Genomic DNA, 16772 nt, shown 5'->3' with positions numbered 1-16772 from the left:
TCTCATCACCATATTATTATTATTATTATTATTATTATTATTATTATTATTATTATTACATTGCTGGCATAACTTTGATTCTTTTTTCTTTTTTTCTATTTTTAATAGTTCTTAAACAAAATAAAACATAATAAGATAAAACAAAAACCATCACATTGAAGTTGGACAAGGCAAACCAACAGAAGGGAAATAACCCTAAGAGAAGGCACAAGAATGGAAGACCCGTCAACTGGTGTTATAGCACACCTTTAATCCCAGCACTCAGGAGGCAAAGGCAGGAGGATATGGGAGTTTGAAGCTAAATTGAAAGCTATAATACATATGCAGAAGGCCTGGAGCAGACCCATGCAGGCCCTTACTTGCTGCTTCAGTCTCTGTGAGTTCATACTCACAGTTGAGTGAAAGGGAGAGCCTTGTTCTCCTGGTGTCTTCCATCTTCTCTGATTCCTACATCCCTTGCCCCTCCTCTTCTGATGGGTTCTGTGAGTTCTAGGGATGGGGAAGATTTAATGGACACATTCTATTTAGGGTTGTGTTCCAAAGATTCTGTATGTATGTTTTGCCTGGTTGCCAGTCTCTGTATTAGTTCCCATTTTCAGCAGGAGGAAGCTTCTCAGATAATGGCTGAATAAGTCACTGATCTGCATATAGCAGAATATCATTAGGAGTCATTTTAATGTTACTTTTTTAGATTAGTAGTATTTGGATTTATGCTAGGTCTCTGGGGTATCTAATTACTAATTTTTGTTCACCCAAGAAGTATCAGTTATGGGTTCCATCTCATGGAGTAGGCCTTAAGTCAAATTAGACATTGGATGGTTACTCCCATAAGCTTTGTGCCCTAGCATATTTTGCAGGCAGGACAGATTGTAAATCAAAAAGTCTGTGTCTGGATCAATGTTTTTGTTTCTGTTGCTGGCCTACAGAGTACTTTCTTATATCAAAAAACACTAGAATATGGGGGTAAAAGTTTTATGTAGCCACAAGCTTAACTTCTCCATGTTCTGTGAGTTGTATGGGTGCTGTCTTCAGCAATGGGGAGAGCATCTTATTCTCTTGTCAACAGCTTGGTTTCTCTGAGGATTTCCATGGGACTATTTTGGTCAGCAGCTCAATTGGATGTAACACAGTCCCAGCACTGGAAGCTTAATTTAGTGACAAGATATGGCCAGCTGGAACTCTGTCTCATTATTTGGAGACTTCATTAGGATCACATTCATATATTTTAGGAAGTTTCCACTGCACTAAGTTTTCAAACAATCCTCAAACATCTACCAATTCTAACTGTCTCACTCCACTTCCCCTCCCTCAACCCTATCTCTCCTCTCCTTCCCCATCAGATCTTCCCATTCCTGTTCCTCCTGCCCCAATCCACCATAAAACTTATTCTATTTCTCCCTCTCAGGGAGGTTCATGTGTTTCCCCTAGTCCCTTCCTTACCCTTAACCTCTGGGACTACAGATTATAACTTGGTTATCACTAAGTTAATGGCTAATATCCACATATCAGTGAATACATACCATATGTATCTTTCTGGGTCAGTATTTTTTTTTTCTCGTTCCACCCATTTGTCCACAAATTTCATGGTGTCTTTTTTTTATGGTGTCTTTTTTTTTTTTTTTTTTAACAACTGAGCACTACTCCATTTTCATTATCCATTCATTATCCATTATTCTGTTGAGGGACATGTATGTTGTTTCCAATTTCTGGCTATTATGAATAGATAATCAATGAACATAGTTGAGCCAGTGTCCTTGTGGTAGGATAAAGCATCCTTTGGGTATATGCCCAAGGGTGGTATAGCTGGATCTTGAGGAAGATTGATTCCCACCTTTCTGAGGAATCCCCATACTGATTTCCATAGTGGCTGTAAAAGTTTGCACTCAAACTAGCAATGGAGAAGTGATCCCCTTGCTCCACATCCTTGCCAGCATGAGCTGTCATTTGTGTATTAGCCATTCTAACAGATATAAGACAGAATCTCAAAGTAGTTTTGATATGAACTTCCCTGATGGATAAGGATGTTGAACATTTAAGTATTTTTCAGTTATTTGAATTTCCTCTATCGAGAATATGTTTAGATCTGTACCCCATTTTTAAATTGGATTATTTGGTTTTTGATATCTAGTTTTGATATCTTGAGTTCTTTAGATATTTTGGATATTAGTCCTCTATCAGATGTGGAGTTGGTGAAAATCTTTTCCCATTCTGTAGCATAAATTATGGTGTCCTTTACGTTACAGAAGCTTTTCAGTTTCATGAGGTCCCATTGTTGGTCTTAGTTCCTGAGTTAATTGTATTCTGTTCAGAAAGTCTTCTCCTGTGACGTTGAGTTCAAGGCTATTCCCCACTTTTCTTCTATAAGGTGCAGTGTATCTGGTTTTATGTTGAGGTATATCTTGTGCATCACTAATCTCTCCAGGACTTTTATCATGAAATAGCATCAGATTTTGTCAAATGCTTTTTCTGTATGTAATGACATACAGAAATGGTTTCATTTTTCACTTCATTTGTGTGGGAGATTGTATTTGTTGATTTATATATGTTGAATCATCCCTACATCTAGGATGAAGCTTACTTGATCCTGGTGGATGATCTTTTTGATATATTCTTAGATTTGGTTTGTATATATTTTATTATTTTTGTATCTGTGTTCATACGGGAAATTGGTCTGTAATTCTTTCTTCATTGGATCTTTGTGTGGTTTAGGCGTCAGGGTAAATGTGACCCCAAAAATGATTTGGACAATGTTCCTTCTGTTTCCATTTAATGGAATAATTTGAGGAGTATTGGGGTTAACTCTTCTTTGAAAATCTGGTGGAATTCTGTGCTAACACCATCTGGCCCTGGACTTTTTTTGCAAGGGGAGAGGGCTTGTGAAACTTTTAATGACCACTTCTATTTCACTAGGGATTATAGGTCTGTTTAAACTGCTTATATGATCTTGATTTGGTAAGTGGTACCTACTGAGAAAATTATTCATTTCTTGTAGATTTTTTTTAAAAGTATGTCTTTATGATTCTCTAAATTTCTCCAGTGTCTGATGTTATACTCTTTCCTTTGCATTTCTGATTTTGATAATTTGGATATTCTCTCCCTGCCTTTTAATTGATTTGTGTGTGTATAAGAGAGAGGCATGGGAGAGAGGAGAGAGTTATTGTGTATATTTTCTTTTGACTTTTCAGGTCTTAGACCCTTGTGTTTTCATAGTTGTAGTTGACCTCTTTAGATTGTAGTTTCCCTTCTAGCATCTTCTGTAGGGCTGAATTTGTAGATAAATATTAAGGCATGTATGGCTACAATAACAAAAAATCCTGACAGTGGACAATCTCAGAGTTTGATATTGATTACAGTGGAGTTAGCAGGTGATCTTCGGAGCAGCATCCATTACCTGTAATGCTGCTCACATTCCCTATTCATGTCCTATACCTGTGAAGGCTGCTGCTACATGAGCAGGGGTCTGGGTTGTCCTGTGCTTATCTCTGGAAGGCTAGTGGTAATATCCATGTTACCCCATGATGCTGTGAAGGGGGCAGAAGGCAAAACCAGTCTCTTCTACCCAGCCATGAGGCCCTCTCCCATCCAAGGGCGAGTGCACACCCTCCACTCCTCTACATTTCATTTGTAGACTCATTTTCTGAAAATTTCTCAGCCAATAGATAGAACCCACAAGGCATAATTAGAGATGGATCTGTTTATCTTTTAAAACCCTGATTAGATTTATTCATTTTATATGTGTTTTACTTGTACGTGTGTATGTGAGGAGGTCAGAAGAGGGCATCGGGTCTTCTGGAACCACCATGTGGGTGCTGGGAACTGAACCTGGGTCCTCTTTTAAAAGAAACAGGTGCTGTTAACCTCTGAGCCATCTCCCCAGTCCCTGGCTATGTTTATTTTTTAAGACTGAGTGTTTCTGAGGCTTGCATATGTTAAAAGGCCTTCTCTTCCAACATCAAAGCCATAAGACACAAGCCATTAGGTTCGTGGATGGGGAGTCATGTAGGAGGTGGCATACAGAGGAAGGTTTCTAAATAGTCTCAGTGTTTCACGTGCAAATGGTTCTTCCCCACTCACATCATGGTCAAAGTCTGTGTGTATATGCAGGGTATGTGTGAGTGCTCACATGGAGAAACTTGAGCCATTGTTGCTCAGGTGCTAGCAACCTAATTTTCTGATATAGGTCTCATTGGTCCAGAACTCTCCAAGTAGGCTAGGTTGGCTAGTCAGCAAACCCAAGAGAAACCTCTCCAATGCTGGGATTACAAGTGTTTGACACCATGCCTAGGTTGTTTTTGTTTGTTTTGTTCTATGGGTGCTTGAACTCAGGTTCTCATGCTTGAAAGGCAAGTACTCTACTGCCTGAGTGAGCCATCTTCCCAGTCCCAAACCATGATCAAATTTGTGACCTCACAGTAAATCAAACAGCAGAATTGCCTGAGAGTTGTATTCTCTTCTTGTTGCCACCAAAATCAGTGACATAACTGCACTGTAGTCCAAAAAGCTGCTATGGATCTTCAAGCAAAAATATTAGGAGAGGATGGGTATGGTGGTACATACCTCTGAACCCAGCATTCAGGAGACAGAAAGAGGCAAGACCAGCCATGAGCTCGAGACCAGTCTGGACTACATGGTGATTTTTTTTTTGAGGTGAGACTGGGCTACAGAGCAAGACCCTACCACCACCACCATCACAACAACCACCACCACCACACATTTAGGTGAGATTGACATTTTATTTTTTTGGGGTGCTATGGAGGAAACTCAAGAGCTTGCACATGCTCTCACAGCACAGCTCCACTGGCCTGACTCCCCAGGCCACTCATAAAACACACTTCAAATGGGGAACAGGCAAGGCAACTTTGAGTTGATCCTACTTCAGCAAGTTCTGGCTAGAGGACTTGGTATAATGCAGCCTTTTGGTTAGTTCTACATGGATGGCCCGATCATTTTACTCCCTGGGAAGTTTATTGATTGTCATCCTTGTAATCCAAAGGAATTACTATTTGTCCAAAGAAGATCATCTCCTGTGAATAAGCCCCTTTGGAAACTGGCTGCACAGAGTCTGGATAAACAGCAGTAGGTACCATTGGTCTTACACGGGTCTCAAACCATTGCTACACCATTTAGTGTAATGAAAGAACACACTGTGTGCTGAGAAACACATCTAAAATAAAAAGGTCCTTGGTAATATTACTAATAGGCTAACTAGAACTCAGCCCTGTCAAAGCTTCTCAGTCATTCACAAACCCAGAGGCTGAATTTGAGAGGTGCAGTAAGAAAACACGCAGCTTACTGCAGTGGTGCCCGGCCTGCAGAGCGGGTTTCCAGACGAGGCCTCTTGCTGCTCTGCTGTTCTTCCTTTGTAGACCTGTGCCTCAACACACCATCTAGCATGCAAGAATAACTTCATGTCAGGAAGCACACACAGAACCCATGGGGACTTGTTCCAGCCATGAGGCTGGGAGGACAGATCATGCTAATGGAAAAGGAACAAGTATTTTATCTTGACCTTCAACTTCTCACCCATTTCAACATCCCACACTCTAAAATGCATTCAGTCCATATTGACTAGACAACTCACAGATCTGACAGCCCTTGAAAAACTAGATTCACTCAGCAATGGTTAGTAAAAAAACTCGCATAACTTTCTTGGGGTGGGGAAGTACGCAGGAGTTATTATTCATCTGGAAGAGACACAGACTCACACTCCAGGCCCCCAGAACGGGAAGATGGCCTTTGGGAGGGACATGCCAGGAGGAGGACTGGCTTCATGTTTTCCCTGGCTTTTGGTTTCTAACAACTTTACTGGCATCATAACGTACATGCGCTTAAAAGATATTAGGAGTGTAAAACCCAATGAGTTTGGTGTAAACACATTTGTGTGAACCCAACAACAAACATACCCAGCACCTGCAAGTTCCCCTCCACCCTCTACTTCTTCATAAAACTGCCACAGCTGTCTTCCCGGGGGAGGTGCAAGCCCTGCCCCCTTTTGTGCTATATTTGAAATACAAAATTTATTCATGATTTAGCCAGATAATCAAACAAAGAATTGTCTTCCTTAAATGTGCAGCAGCTTTGTGTGGGGACAAGAGAACATGCTATCCAAAACAATTGTATCACCACTAGTTCCCACATGCTATGACTTCTCAGCCCCCTCCCCAACTTCGGCCCCACCCAGAGTGGGCTGAAATTCTTAAGTATTTTTATCATATACGTGACACAATGCACTGATTGGCTTCCTCTTGAACATTCTACCGTTTGTCATCGGCAGTTTCCTGCCTTCATTCAACACTGTTTCTGATTCATCCATATTGAAGAATGTAGCCACAGATCACTTATTTCACTTCACAGTAATCCACACTGTGTGAATACACTACATATTTCTTTAAAACTCTAACCTCTTCAGAGAAACTTTCATTTCTAACACCTGTTCTCAAGAACAATATTACACTGTTTCTCCAGGGCTTGTACTTGCAAGCTGACTTGTTGGGCCATGGGATGTACCATGTGGGATTTTACAGATAATCTCTAATCTAGACAATGTGATTTAAAATTGCAGCTCTGCCCAACGTACAAAGGAACTCTGAACCCCCATCTCTTGCTCACTTGGCCCTAGCACCCTTGGTTATGTTCTCTGAAAATGCTTGAGTCTGCTCATGGATTTCCAGATATTTGTTTCTGCTGCAGTGATGCTAGGAATGTATTCTAATTTGTCAATTATTTCCTCTTATAGTTAGCATTTATTTGTGTCCTAAACAAGATTTATATGTGCTACATATTTTTTCCAGGTAATAATAATATTTAGATTTTTTTTTTAACAAAACCCCCACCTTTTTAATTATCTTTTCTTCTAATCTTTACTTCTTGGGATTAGTCTTGAGTATTACTAAGAGCTTTTCATCAAGTTCTACATGAGTAACCCACTTGCCAGTAATATGCAGTAGGTAATCTATTGTTAAGATGTAACCTTCAAATACCAACAGAGTGCCTATTAGAAAACAGCAGCTTACCTTAACTACTGTTTAGTAACTAATTTTCATTTTTCCAAATTCCATTTTCAAAAATGCCTGATCCTTTTTCATAATACTTTGTTCACATTTTTTTGCCCAAGCTGTCCCCCAAATCACAATCCTCCTGCCTCAGTCTCCCTGGAGCAGAGATTAGATGTTTATGTCAGCACATGTAGGTCCGCTTTTCAATGGGCTCTTAGATGGTTTACATTTACCCTGTCTGGTAGTTCCAGCACAAGTTCCCAGGTCTAACTGCAGAGCTAGCTGCTTCAGTTCACTCCATGAATGGAGTCCACTCCCCTTAATGTCTGTTGGCTTGTCAGTTATAATGTCAAGTCTCATCCTGTGAGTCTACACTGGTGCTGCTTCCCCTTAGAGAAGACTGCATTTGCTTCTGATGAGGGACTCCAGGGAATACTGAGTGGAAGCCAGAGGCTCCTTTCAAGGCTGGAAGCCTTTCCCACCTTGAAGCAGACTCCACTGACTCTTGCGGCTGCTTTCCCAGCTGTCCTGGATCACTTGACTTTAGTGTTTGCATACTTTGCTACTCAGATTCTAGTAACAAGTCCCTCTTACCTCTATTTCTTGAAGGGACTATGGGTCTCTGAACATTTCCTTTATTGTCTTGAAAGTCTATATTTAAAAAGTGCTTTGGGCTATTTCTACAGCACAGGGTACTTGGGACCAGTCATTCATAGTCCTACCTCGAAGTTTAAAAGGGAACCACACACTGTGTGAGTCCATGCATATGAAATGGACAGCAGAGATAAATACATAAAGCTGCTAGCATTGACTAGGCTAGAGAAGGGGAGGAAGGACAGGCGACTATAATGGTATCATGTTTCTTTGTACAGTAATGAACCATTGCAGTGATGGGTACTTAGCTCTCAATATACGAAGGCTGGGTAGTTCTGTTGTTTAAAGGAGTGAATTCATGGTAAGTAAATTATACACTAGAAAGCTGTTCCAAAATTGAAAAGGAAGTAAGAATATTATTTATTGGTATAAAATTCTTTTTTAAAAATGCATCAAAACATAAGCTGAACTTAATGAACTGTCACAAGAAGTAAAGCAATTGCTCGGGTAGTTAAGAAAACTGCCTGATAACCAGCAGCCTTCCTTGTCCTCTCTTGACGTCACCTGCAGACATGTCTTCCTCCTCCTGAGGCGCAGGTGTGGGAAATCCTGGACACGGGCCCTTAGCTGATTGTAAGTGGCATATGTCTTCTGTTCCGTTTGCACCCTCTTAGAGGGATCTTTTGATGGACAGATGCTCTTAATGGACACAGACAAAGGAATATGTCTTTCTACAGTAAGCACTCTACATTCTTTCCCTAACCACAGCAACACTTTCCCTGGCCCTAAAACACCTTTGATCGGTGTCACATCTTTAATTTCTTAATAAAATCTTAAAAAGAAAATGTAATAGTTATATTTTTCCAGATTGTAAATAATAAATAAGACATTCATGTTTTCATAGAGACCCTTATATTTTTGGATTTTTAAAAGATAATCAAATCTTTGCTGCTCTTAAGAAAATACACAGGAGTCACAACCAAGCTACTATTCCAAAAAAAAAAAAAAAAAAAAAAAAAAAAAGAAAGAAAAAAAGAAAAAGAAAAAGAAACTGCAGAGTATGATCAAAATCATGCACTTACAGAATTTTAAGAACTCTCAAAGATAGACTACATCCAATATGGCTTTTCTTAATATGTAAATAATAAATGTAAAGACTAGTGATTCCTTGTGGAAATTTTTGCTTAATTAGGTTATTGAAACTAACAGATTCTTTCCATTCTCAGAGCAGCCTGGGCCACTGCGGCTTTACTCTACAAGAACACAGATACCCTCATCACTTGGCCTCACACATCTGTGCTAAGTATTCACAGTTCCCAAGCAGCTTTTGCTCTGTGTAGAAGAGTGTTGTTGCTCACTGAATTACACATTCAATTTGTATACAGTCATTTATGTTACTGGAGTAGTTAGCAAGCAGCACTTCACACAGACCCTCACATACAGCACACATGTCTATCAACAAAATAAATGACTGAATCTAATCTTGAGAAAAGAATATCCTGCATCTACCCACACGGGTCCATCACCTGATCTTAGGAACTCGCTCTCTCTCTCTCCTCAGCATCACAGCCTCAGCAGAACACTTAGAAATACTTACTTTCTCTCCTTTCAAGCTCATTTGGGTCGAGACTATAAGCTTCAGATGGATTCAACTGCCACTGTAGGAGGTACAAATATTTTACTCATATTAAAATGAGTTAATAAACGGCATATCAGTATCTTGCTTTGTTTAAAAGTACAAGAAATGGAGTTAGCGCATCTATGTGTACATGCCTAAGGCACTGACCTTGAATGACCCTGAATGAGATTATTGAGATCATCTGAACTAGAATCAAAATTCTCAGAGAAGAAAGGGACTCTAATGACCCTTTACACTCATTGTGTAGGTGCTAAATAAAAGACCAGAGAAGTGTCACAGAGATAGAGTTAGAATCTGCATGAGTATGCTGAGCACCACAACCTGTCTAACTCCAGGACCTACTGAGGTGTTTCTTTATGTTTGTTACTATTGTTGTTTCTATTATTTTATCTTTATATCCCCAGTGTTATCAGGGTTCCTGGTGTTTGACAAATATCTGGTCAGATCATATTAGTGTAAGAAATGTTTCAAGTCACATTTCCCTGCAACAATCTGCACGAGAATTTAAATACATTATCACTTAGATTTTGTCCCCCATCAAGCCTGCTACAGCATGGTATCAGACACGCCTGGCTAAAAGGACTTGAAAGAAGTGAGGTGCATGCTAGCAAAGAGGGAATCCACCAGGCAGTCTTATCAGATGATTTGTCATCAGTACTCTGTGTTGTAGGGATATTCTTCTATACACACTGTCTCAGGCAGCAGGCAGGCCCTCGTCTCTGTTGAAGCTGAGATTGGTGGCTATCTCTTCCTCACTCAACTGGAAGTCAAAGTTGTCATGTATGTGTTCTGGTGACATAGACTTGGGGATCACTACCACAGTCCTCTGGATATGGAACCAAATCAGAACCCAGGCAGAGGTTTTTCTTGTGCTTTGTAGAAGTCTCTTTAATCTTGGGGTCCTCTAGTACTCAATGGTCCTCTGGATTAGTCAAAGGCCTGTCTGGAGAACCCAGGGGGCTATGATGCTGATGCCTTTGGAGTAGCAGTACTAGATCAGCCTGTCTGGGTTGAGGTGTGGGTGACAGTCAGCCTGGTTGGTCACTGGCTTATGTTTCAGTCCAGGTTTTGTTCGGGAGTCTTTCAATCTGGTAGCTGAAGTTGGAGAGACTCAGGACTTTCATTAACTCTTCATTTACTAGTTCTTCCACATCTTCAAGAAGGTTATTTTACTGGTGAGAACATTGATTTTATTATTTTGGGGGAACAACTCCTTTCTGGGCTGAAGTCCCTGTGGTCAATGAATAAGACAGAGGTCCAAATAATCCAGCTTCAAAACTGGAGGGTCTTCTGAAGGGTTTCTCCAGCAGCTTTCTCTCAAAGCAGGCACACCACAACTTGCTGATGACGAAGTCTTCTCACTTCACATCCTTCTCTTTGATCTTACCTTAGATGGCTTCTCTCTCTTCATTCTTGCTATATAAGTATGTGCAGTCAATGTGGGAATATCCTGCAATAATGGCCACCTTGCTGGCTTTCTTGACTTGTTTCTGGGGAAGAGTTCTAGGTGCCCAGGCCCATGACAGCCATCTTGGTACTAAGCTCCAGGAAGATGTCATGATTGCAGACATTTTTCTGAGCGAGTAGATATCTGTGCTATTTGCTGTTACTGTTGCTGGTGTGTGTGTGTTATTTGGATGTGTATGTCTGCATGCTCATGTATTGACCAAAGGCGATGTCAAGCATCTTCTGTTGCTCTTCACCTCATTCCCTGGAGACAGAGTCTCTCACTAACCCTGAAATTCTGTTTTCAGCCACGCTGGCAGCCAGCAAACCTCCTCTCTTTGTGTCTCCCTTTACTCATCTCTGAGGTTATAGGCACTCTTGTTCATGCCCTTTTTTTTACATTAACTCCAGAAATCCAAACTCAGGTCCTCATGTTTGCACAGCAAGCATCTTCTCCACTGAGCCATCTCTCCAGCCCACCTGCTACATTTCACACTAGCTAAAGAAGGCCTGAGCACTAAAGAATAAAAATGTGAATCAGATTTTAGTCACTTCTAAAAATAGGATGGCTCAGGTTAGCCCAAAGCAAATGACAAAAGGGTAAGGAGATGGCTCAATGGTAAAGTGCTGGTTGCATGAGGACCGGAGTTCAGATCCCTTGAACCCACAGATGCCAGGCATGGTGGTAAGTGCCCGTAACCCTGGAGTTCAGGATTCACTAGCCAGCCTGTCTAGCTGAAATGGTGAGCTCCAGATTCAGAAAGAGACCCTGTATTAGAAATCAAGATGGAGAGTAACAGAGAAAGATGACATCAACCTTTAACCTCTATATGAATATTCATTGTGAGCTCACACATATACCACACTCACAACGGAGGGCTTTTTAAAAGGTGTGTGAGAAATTATATAAGAAAATTTCAAAACAAAGGCATGTTTTGAAATACACCAAATCACCAAAATCTATTAATTTGAGCAATAACAGTATATATATATATATATATATATATGTATATATATATATATATATACATATATATATATATATCAGTGACTCTAAACTTTAATTTCAAAATATTTATAGAAAGGTTTTTATAACTATAAAATGAGAGATAATGTAGTTATCCAAAAAGGAAATAATTATATAAGCTATGTATTCAGGTTGTAATATTAAATATAATTTTTGGGAACTTTTAACAACCCAGAAAATACAGCGGTATTTATAAGTTACAGAATAATACATATTTTGAAGTGTTCCTAGTCTTCTATTGTGAACACATATTTCATTAATAACATACATACATGTGTGTACAGTACATGTATGCTCTGGCTCCCTGTGCTCAAACTATATATAACAGGAACAGGAACATAAGGCTGAAATTTTTAAACAGTTGTTTATAAACTTTTCTACTCACTGCACATTCTAGACTATTAGTGGGGTATTAGATGCCAGGATTAGGTCCCTAAATGACACAAAGGGGGTTCTGTAACCCTGGACAAGAGGGCTCTCCCAGAGCATCACTAGGGTAGCAGGAACCTTGGCTGGAACCTCAGATTCACTGTAGCAAGGTCTCACTTTATTTCTTGATTCTGAGGCTCTATCATGCTCATCGCATTGTGGAAACAGAGGGCAATTTGTTACTAGGCCAACAACCTCTGGAAAATTTTTTTGCAGAATTCTTACAACTTTACTGTATGCTTGAGAATATTCAAAAGTAAAACACTTTTTAAAAGCCTAAGTAGTAAGAAGTATGTTAAAAGTTCTGACTTTTTCCATGAATCACCTCTATCCCTTTTAAAACAATATTAAATATGTACTTTTTCTGCAATTTCTCTCATGAGAATGTGCATATTGTATGTGTGATGTCATTATTTAAATTAGTTGCACCTCTATCCACCAATCCAAGTCCAGAGAGATGCTGAGCCACCAGAGGGCATCATCAAGACTTCTAAGGTCAATGCACAATCTCTAACACTGTAAACAAATGTGCAGGGCAGGGATCGTTGGCTGCACACTTATAGTTTGGTAAACTTGTACATATAAAAATAAACTAAGTGATGATAACTCACTCACAGTCTGAAAAAAGTGAGAATCACTAACTCACAATGTTCAGCAGGTCACCATCCAGGAAGTACACTTTGGGGAAAATGCATGTACTTACTGTAAATTTGCGAACGCCCTCAAGCTCCCCAAACTTCATGTAAGAGATGTCTGCTTTCTTTTTCCCAACATCCACATCCCCAGCATAGATCTGCTTTATGCCTGCACCTTTAATTAAAGGCACACATTCATCACAAGGGCATTTTGTTACAAAAATCATGCTGCGTTCTTCTGGCTTTATATCTTGACACCTATAAAAATTATAAAATATTACAATATCTGTTATAAAAGAGCAAGTAAGTTTTTAGAGAAAGCCTTAAACTTTAAATTTGAGGTTTTATAAAACAAGTTTGCAGTACTACAAATAAGGGTCAAATCATATTCTTGCTAAATGTCCAAAATATGCAAAAATATGACAATCATTATAACTGAAATTCACTGATTGCAAGGTAAGCCAGCAGTATGTTTGACATCAGATTAAAAAGGAAGGGAGAAGAGAGGATGGGGGAGGGAGAAGTGAGTGCACACACATGGGGAGGTCCTTTCTGCATACTCACCTTGTCATGATACTGGAAATGGGGTTCAGTTCCCCAACAGCCGCGTACCTGTCTGACTGTCCTTAAGCCACCACGACAGCAGAAAGATCAAGCTCTACCTGGATATACACTGGTAGCTGCTTCCTTGATGATTAAGTACTGATGCCCAGTTTTGAGCTACAGTTTTCAACCTTCCCCAACCTTGGATATGTTGTATAAACCTTTATACAGAATACAGCCAGTGAACCTGCACTGAAGATGATGGGAAGAGAGCAGAGGATATTCTCGGTGTGTGCTACAGTAGCTTGGACTAAAGAGGCTTTCTTGTGGCTGCAGGGACTGTAGCTCCAGGTCCTGTGCGCCGACTGTCCTCAGCCAGCTGTCTTCAATTATGCATCTTCTCTATCTATCCTGCTGAGTTTCTTTCCTGCTCACCTGGCCAAGGACAGCAGAAGCCTACACAGATTGTGCAGATACCCCATCTGCTACCTAAGGAGTCTGTTCAGTGTTGCTCTACGAATACCATGCCCCCACCCCAACTATCTCCCAAGCAGTCTAAACTCAGGGTTCACCAATACCCCATCTCAACCCACCCTTGCCATCAGTACTTGTCTCACTCTCTACATTCTGGTCAACTGGAATATAAATGTTTCTAAGCACATGAGAATTCCTTTTCCAGAGTAGTTTTTCCTTCAAAGATATGTCCCCAGTAATCTCCTCCAGCTCAGCTCAGGTGCCAGCTTTCCCAGATAATTCGTCTTGTCCACAGCAGCTGGATGCCCACAACACTGCCTACCTCACAGAGTCCCACACATTAGGAAGACAGAACTTATCTGTATGTTTGGTTTGAGTCTTGTGGAACTTTTAGGAAGCCTATCCTCAATGGAGAAAGCAGGTCACTGGTGCTGGGCCTTATAGGTAAGCCCTACCGCTTTCTGTCCACCCTGCTTCCTGACTTATAGATACAAATAACCTGATCAGCCTTCTCATGCTCTTGTTGCCATGCCTTCCCCACCATGGTCCACTGTATCCCTTTGAGCTGTGGACCAGAAAAAACCCTTTCTATAAAGATGCTTCTTGTCAAACAACAAGAGAAATAATTCAACATTATTTGTTGTGCACTGGAGCACCCCTAGGATAGGAGCCATGTCTTATTCAGCCTGTAGTACTCTAGCCCCATCCTCTTAATGGTAGGTGCTGAGGAGTTTAGCAAACATAAGCTAACCTCAGAAGGAAGGAACTCTAGCTGTAATCTCTGACAGAGCACCCACATTTTCTTCCGAGAATTTCATATGAATTCCATGGTTACCTCATCCTTCTTTCTCCCTGCACGCTCCAATTCCTCCCACTCCTCCAATTCATGATCTCTTATTCTTTAATTTTAATTGTGTGGGTGTGCATGAGTGCTTGTGCACATGTGTCTATAAACACAACCTGCTGAGGTCATTTAGTGACTGAGCTCTTAGGATTGGCTAGCCCATCAGAAGGCTCATCAGTGGAGAAGACTTCGCCTTTTCTCCACTATTACTTGCCTGTTGCTTGCTCTTCTAGGGGATGAGGCCATCTGAGAATTTTACTATTCACACTGACACTGACATGTCAGTTACTGGTATAATTGTTCAAGTTTCATTCAGTGAACAAAATTGCTACAATTTCCTGGGTGCAACTTCCCTGTCATATATATGCAGACGACGCTGTTTCAAGCAGACATCTTGCCCCAGTCTTCTCAAACAGAGGCTCTTTAAAATACGTTAGTTCATAATAAAGTCTGTAGGAGTGCTGGCTAGTCTTATGTCAGCTTGACATAAGCTAGAGTCACGGGAGAGCAGGAGCCTCAATTGAGAAAATGTCTCCATAAGTTCAGGCTGTGGGCAAGCCTATAGGGCATTTCCTTAATTAATGATTGATGGGGAGGGTCCAGCCTCCTGTGGGTATGGCCACTCCTGGGCTGGTATTCCTGTTCCTGGTTTCTATAAGAAAACAGATTGAGCAAGCCACAGGGTGCAAGCCAGTAAGCAGCACTCCTTCCAGAACTCTTCCATGGCTTCTGTATCAGTTCCTGCCTCCAGATTCCTGCCCTGTTTGAGTTCCTGTCCTGACTTCTTTCAGTGATAGATTACAATGTAGAAGTATAAGCCAAATAAACCCTTTCCTCCCCGGCTTGATTTGGTTATGGTGTGTCATCACAGCAATAGTAACCCTAACCAAGCCAGTATTTCATAAATGTAACAGATGTGCTCTAAATTTAGAAAGCAAAGGGGGATGCTAACATCCAAAAAGAAACAGCTGGGAAAGCTCCTAAGGACAAACTTCCAATAGTTTTATACTAGAGAGACTAGCAAGAAAGAATTTTCGAAGAAATGGAAAGAGCTGGGAAATCTGTGACCATAGCATCCAGTGCAGGAGCAGGACCAAGCTTTATCAAAATTCTATTTCTGAACATACCTCTTAAGAGTTTTAGTAGAAAGACAAATGACAACAAAAGAAAACTAGTCCGTCCAACCAACCAACCAACCAACCAACCAACCAACCAACCAACCAACCAACCAATCAATCTCTGCTATATTTTAAAGGAAAGAAGGCTAAAAATGTCTCATACCTAAATGTCAAAGCATTCTGCTCGGCATGTATGATGTATCTGAATTTCCGTATTTCTCTGTCCTTATGTTTGTCATCCATGTGGGGGAAGTCAGCATACTCAGAGCCAACAGGAAAGGCATTGTAACCACATCCTACGAAGTACATAGCTCCAGTTCCATCACAGCTTCTCTGCAAAGGTCGGCAGAAGCACCGTATGAGTGTCAGCATTCTGAAAGGCATTTTGCCTTCATACTTCATGTAAAGAAAGTACACTACATTCCTGTAACAAATGGAGCCCCTGGGAAACACAAGATCTGAGCTGGAGAACTGGCTGAGCTGGTCAAGGAATGTGCTACCAAGCCTGGTGAGCAGAGTTCATTCCCTGGAATCAACGTGGTGAAAGGAGAAAATGGTCAGTCATGCATCTTGATGCATATACATTCCCTACCACAAATAAACGAAATTTAAAAATTGAAATAGAAATATGTCCACCATCCTCAGAGGTGATCTCAAGGTTGTCTTTGATATTAGCAGTTAATAACATTGTCTTTAACTAATGAATCATTTTACTTGATTCAGACAGTTCTCTCCAAGCAAACTATAAATGCTAAGGATCAGAAGCCATGTTTTATACTTTGACCCCCCCCCCACTTTGGCACACATTAGACTGCTATGCACACAGAGGTGTTTATAAGTAACATAAAAATATTTTTGAACAATTTATGTTGTTGGGCTATAATGTGCTATTGTGATTTAGTTGGAAATGAAAAATGAACTTTCCTTTAACCATGTTTCTGAGTGTCTATCATATGAACATATAATCACAGAACTCACCTGGTACCCCTTTCTTATTTCTCTTCATCAAGAGTATGCTAGTGTTAATA

At 40.5% G+C, this 16772-nt stretch overlaps 1 protein-coding gene and 1 pseudogene across 4 annotated transcripts in view; both read right to left on the bottom strand.

The window, feature by feature from the left end:
• Positions 1-16772, bottom strand: part of Cdadc1 (cytidine and dCMP deaminase domain containing 1) — a 35829-nt gene that overhangs the window by 3252 nt on the left and 15805 nt on the right. The window contains exons 7-10 of one of the 4 annotated variants that reach the window (XM_051195587.1): positions 15908-16077; positions 12834-13023; positions 9187-9247; positions 5294-5387 (exon numbers count right to left, since the gene is read on the bottom strand). In XM_051195587.1, the coding sequence (XP_051051544.1) occupies positions 5294-5387; positions 9187-9247; positions 12834-13023; positions 15908-16077 (515 nt within the window). The other 3 variants (XM_051195591.1, XM_051195590.1, XM_051195588.1) reach the window with 3 other exon arrangements.
• LOC127230320 (aldose reductase-related protein 2-like) lies at positions 9258-10787 on the bottom strand (annotated as a pseudogene).

The sequence above is a fragment of the Phodopus roborovskii genome, unplaced genomic scaffold (assembly GCF_943737965.1).
Source record: "Phodopus roborovskii unplaced genomic scaffold, PHOROB, whole genome shotgun sequence".
NCBI lineage: Eukaryota > Metazoa > Chordata > Mammalia > Rodentia > Cricetidae > Phodopus > Phodopus roborovskii.
Note: the sequence above shows the minus strand (reverse complement) of the source record. Positions and strands in the feature narration are given on the sequence as shown.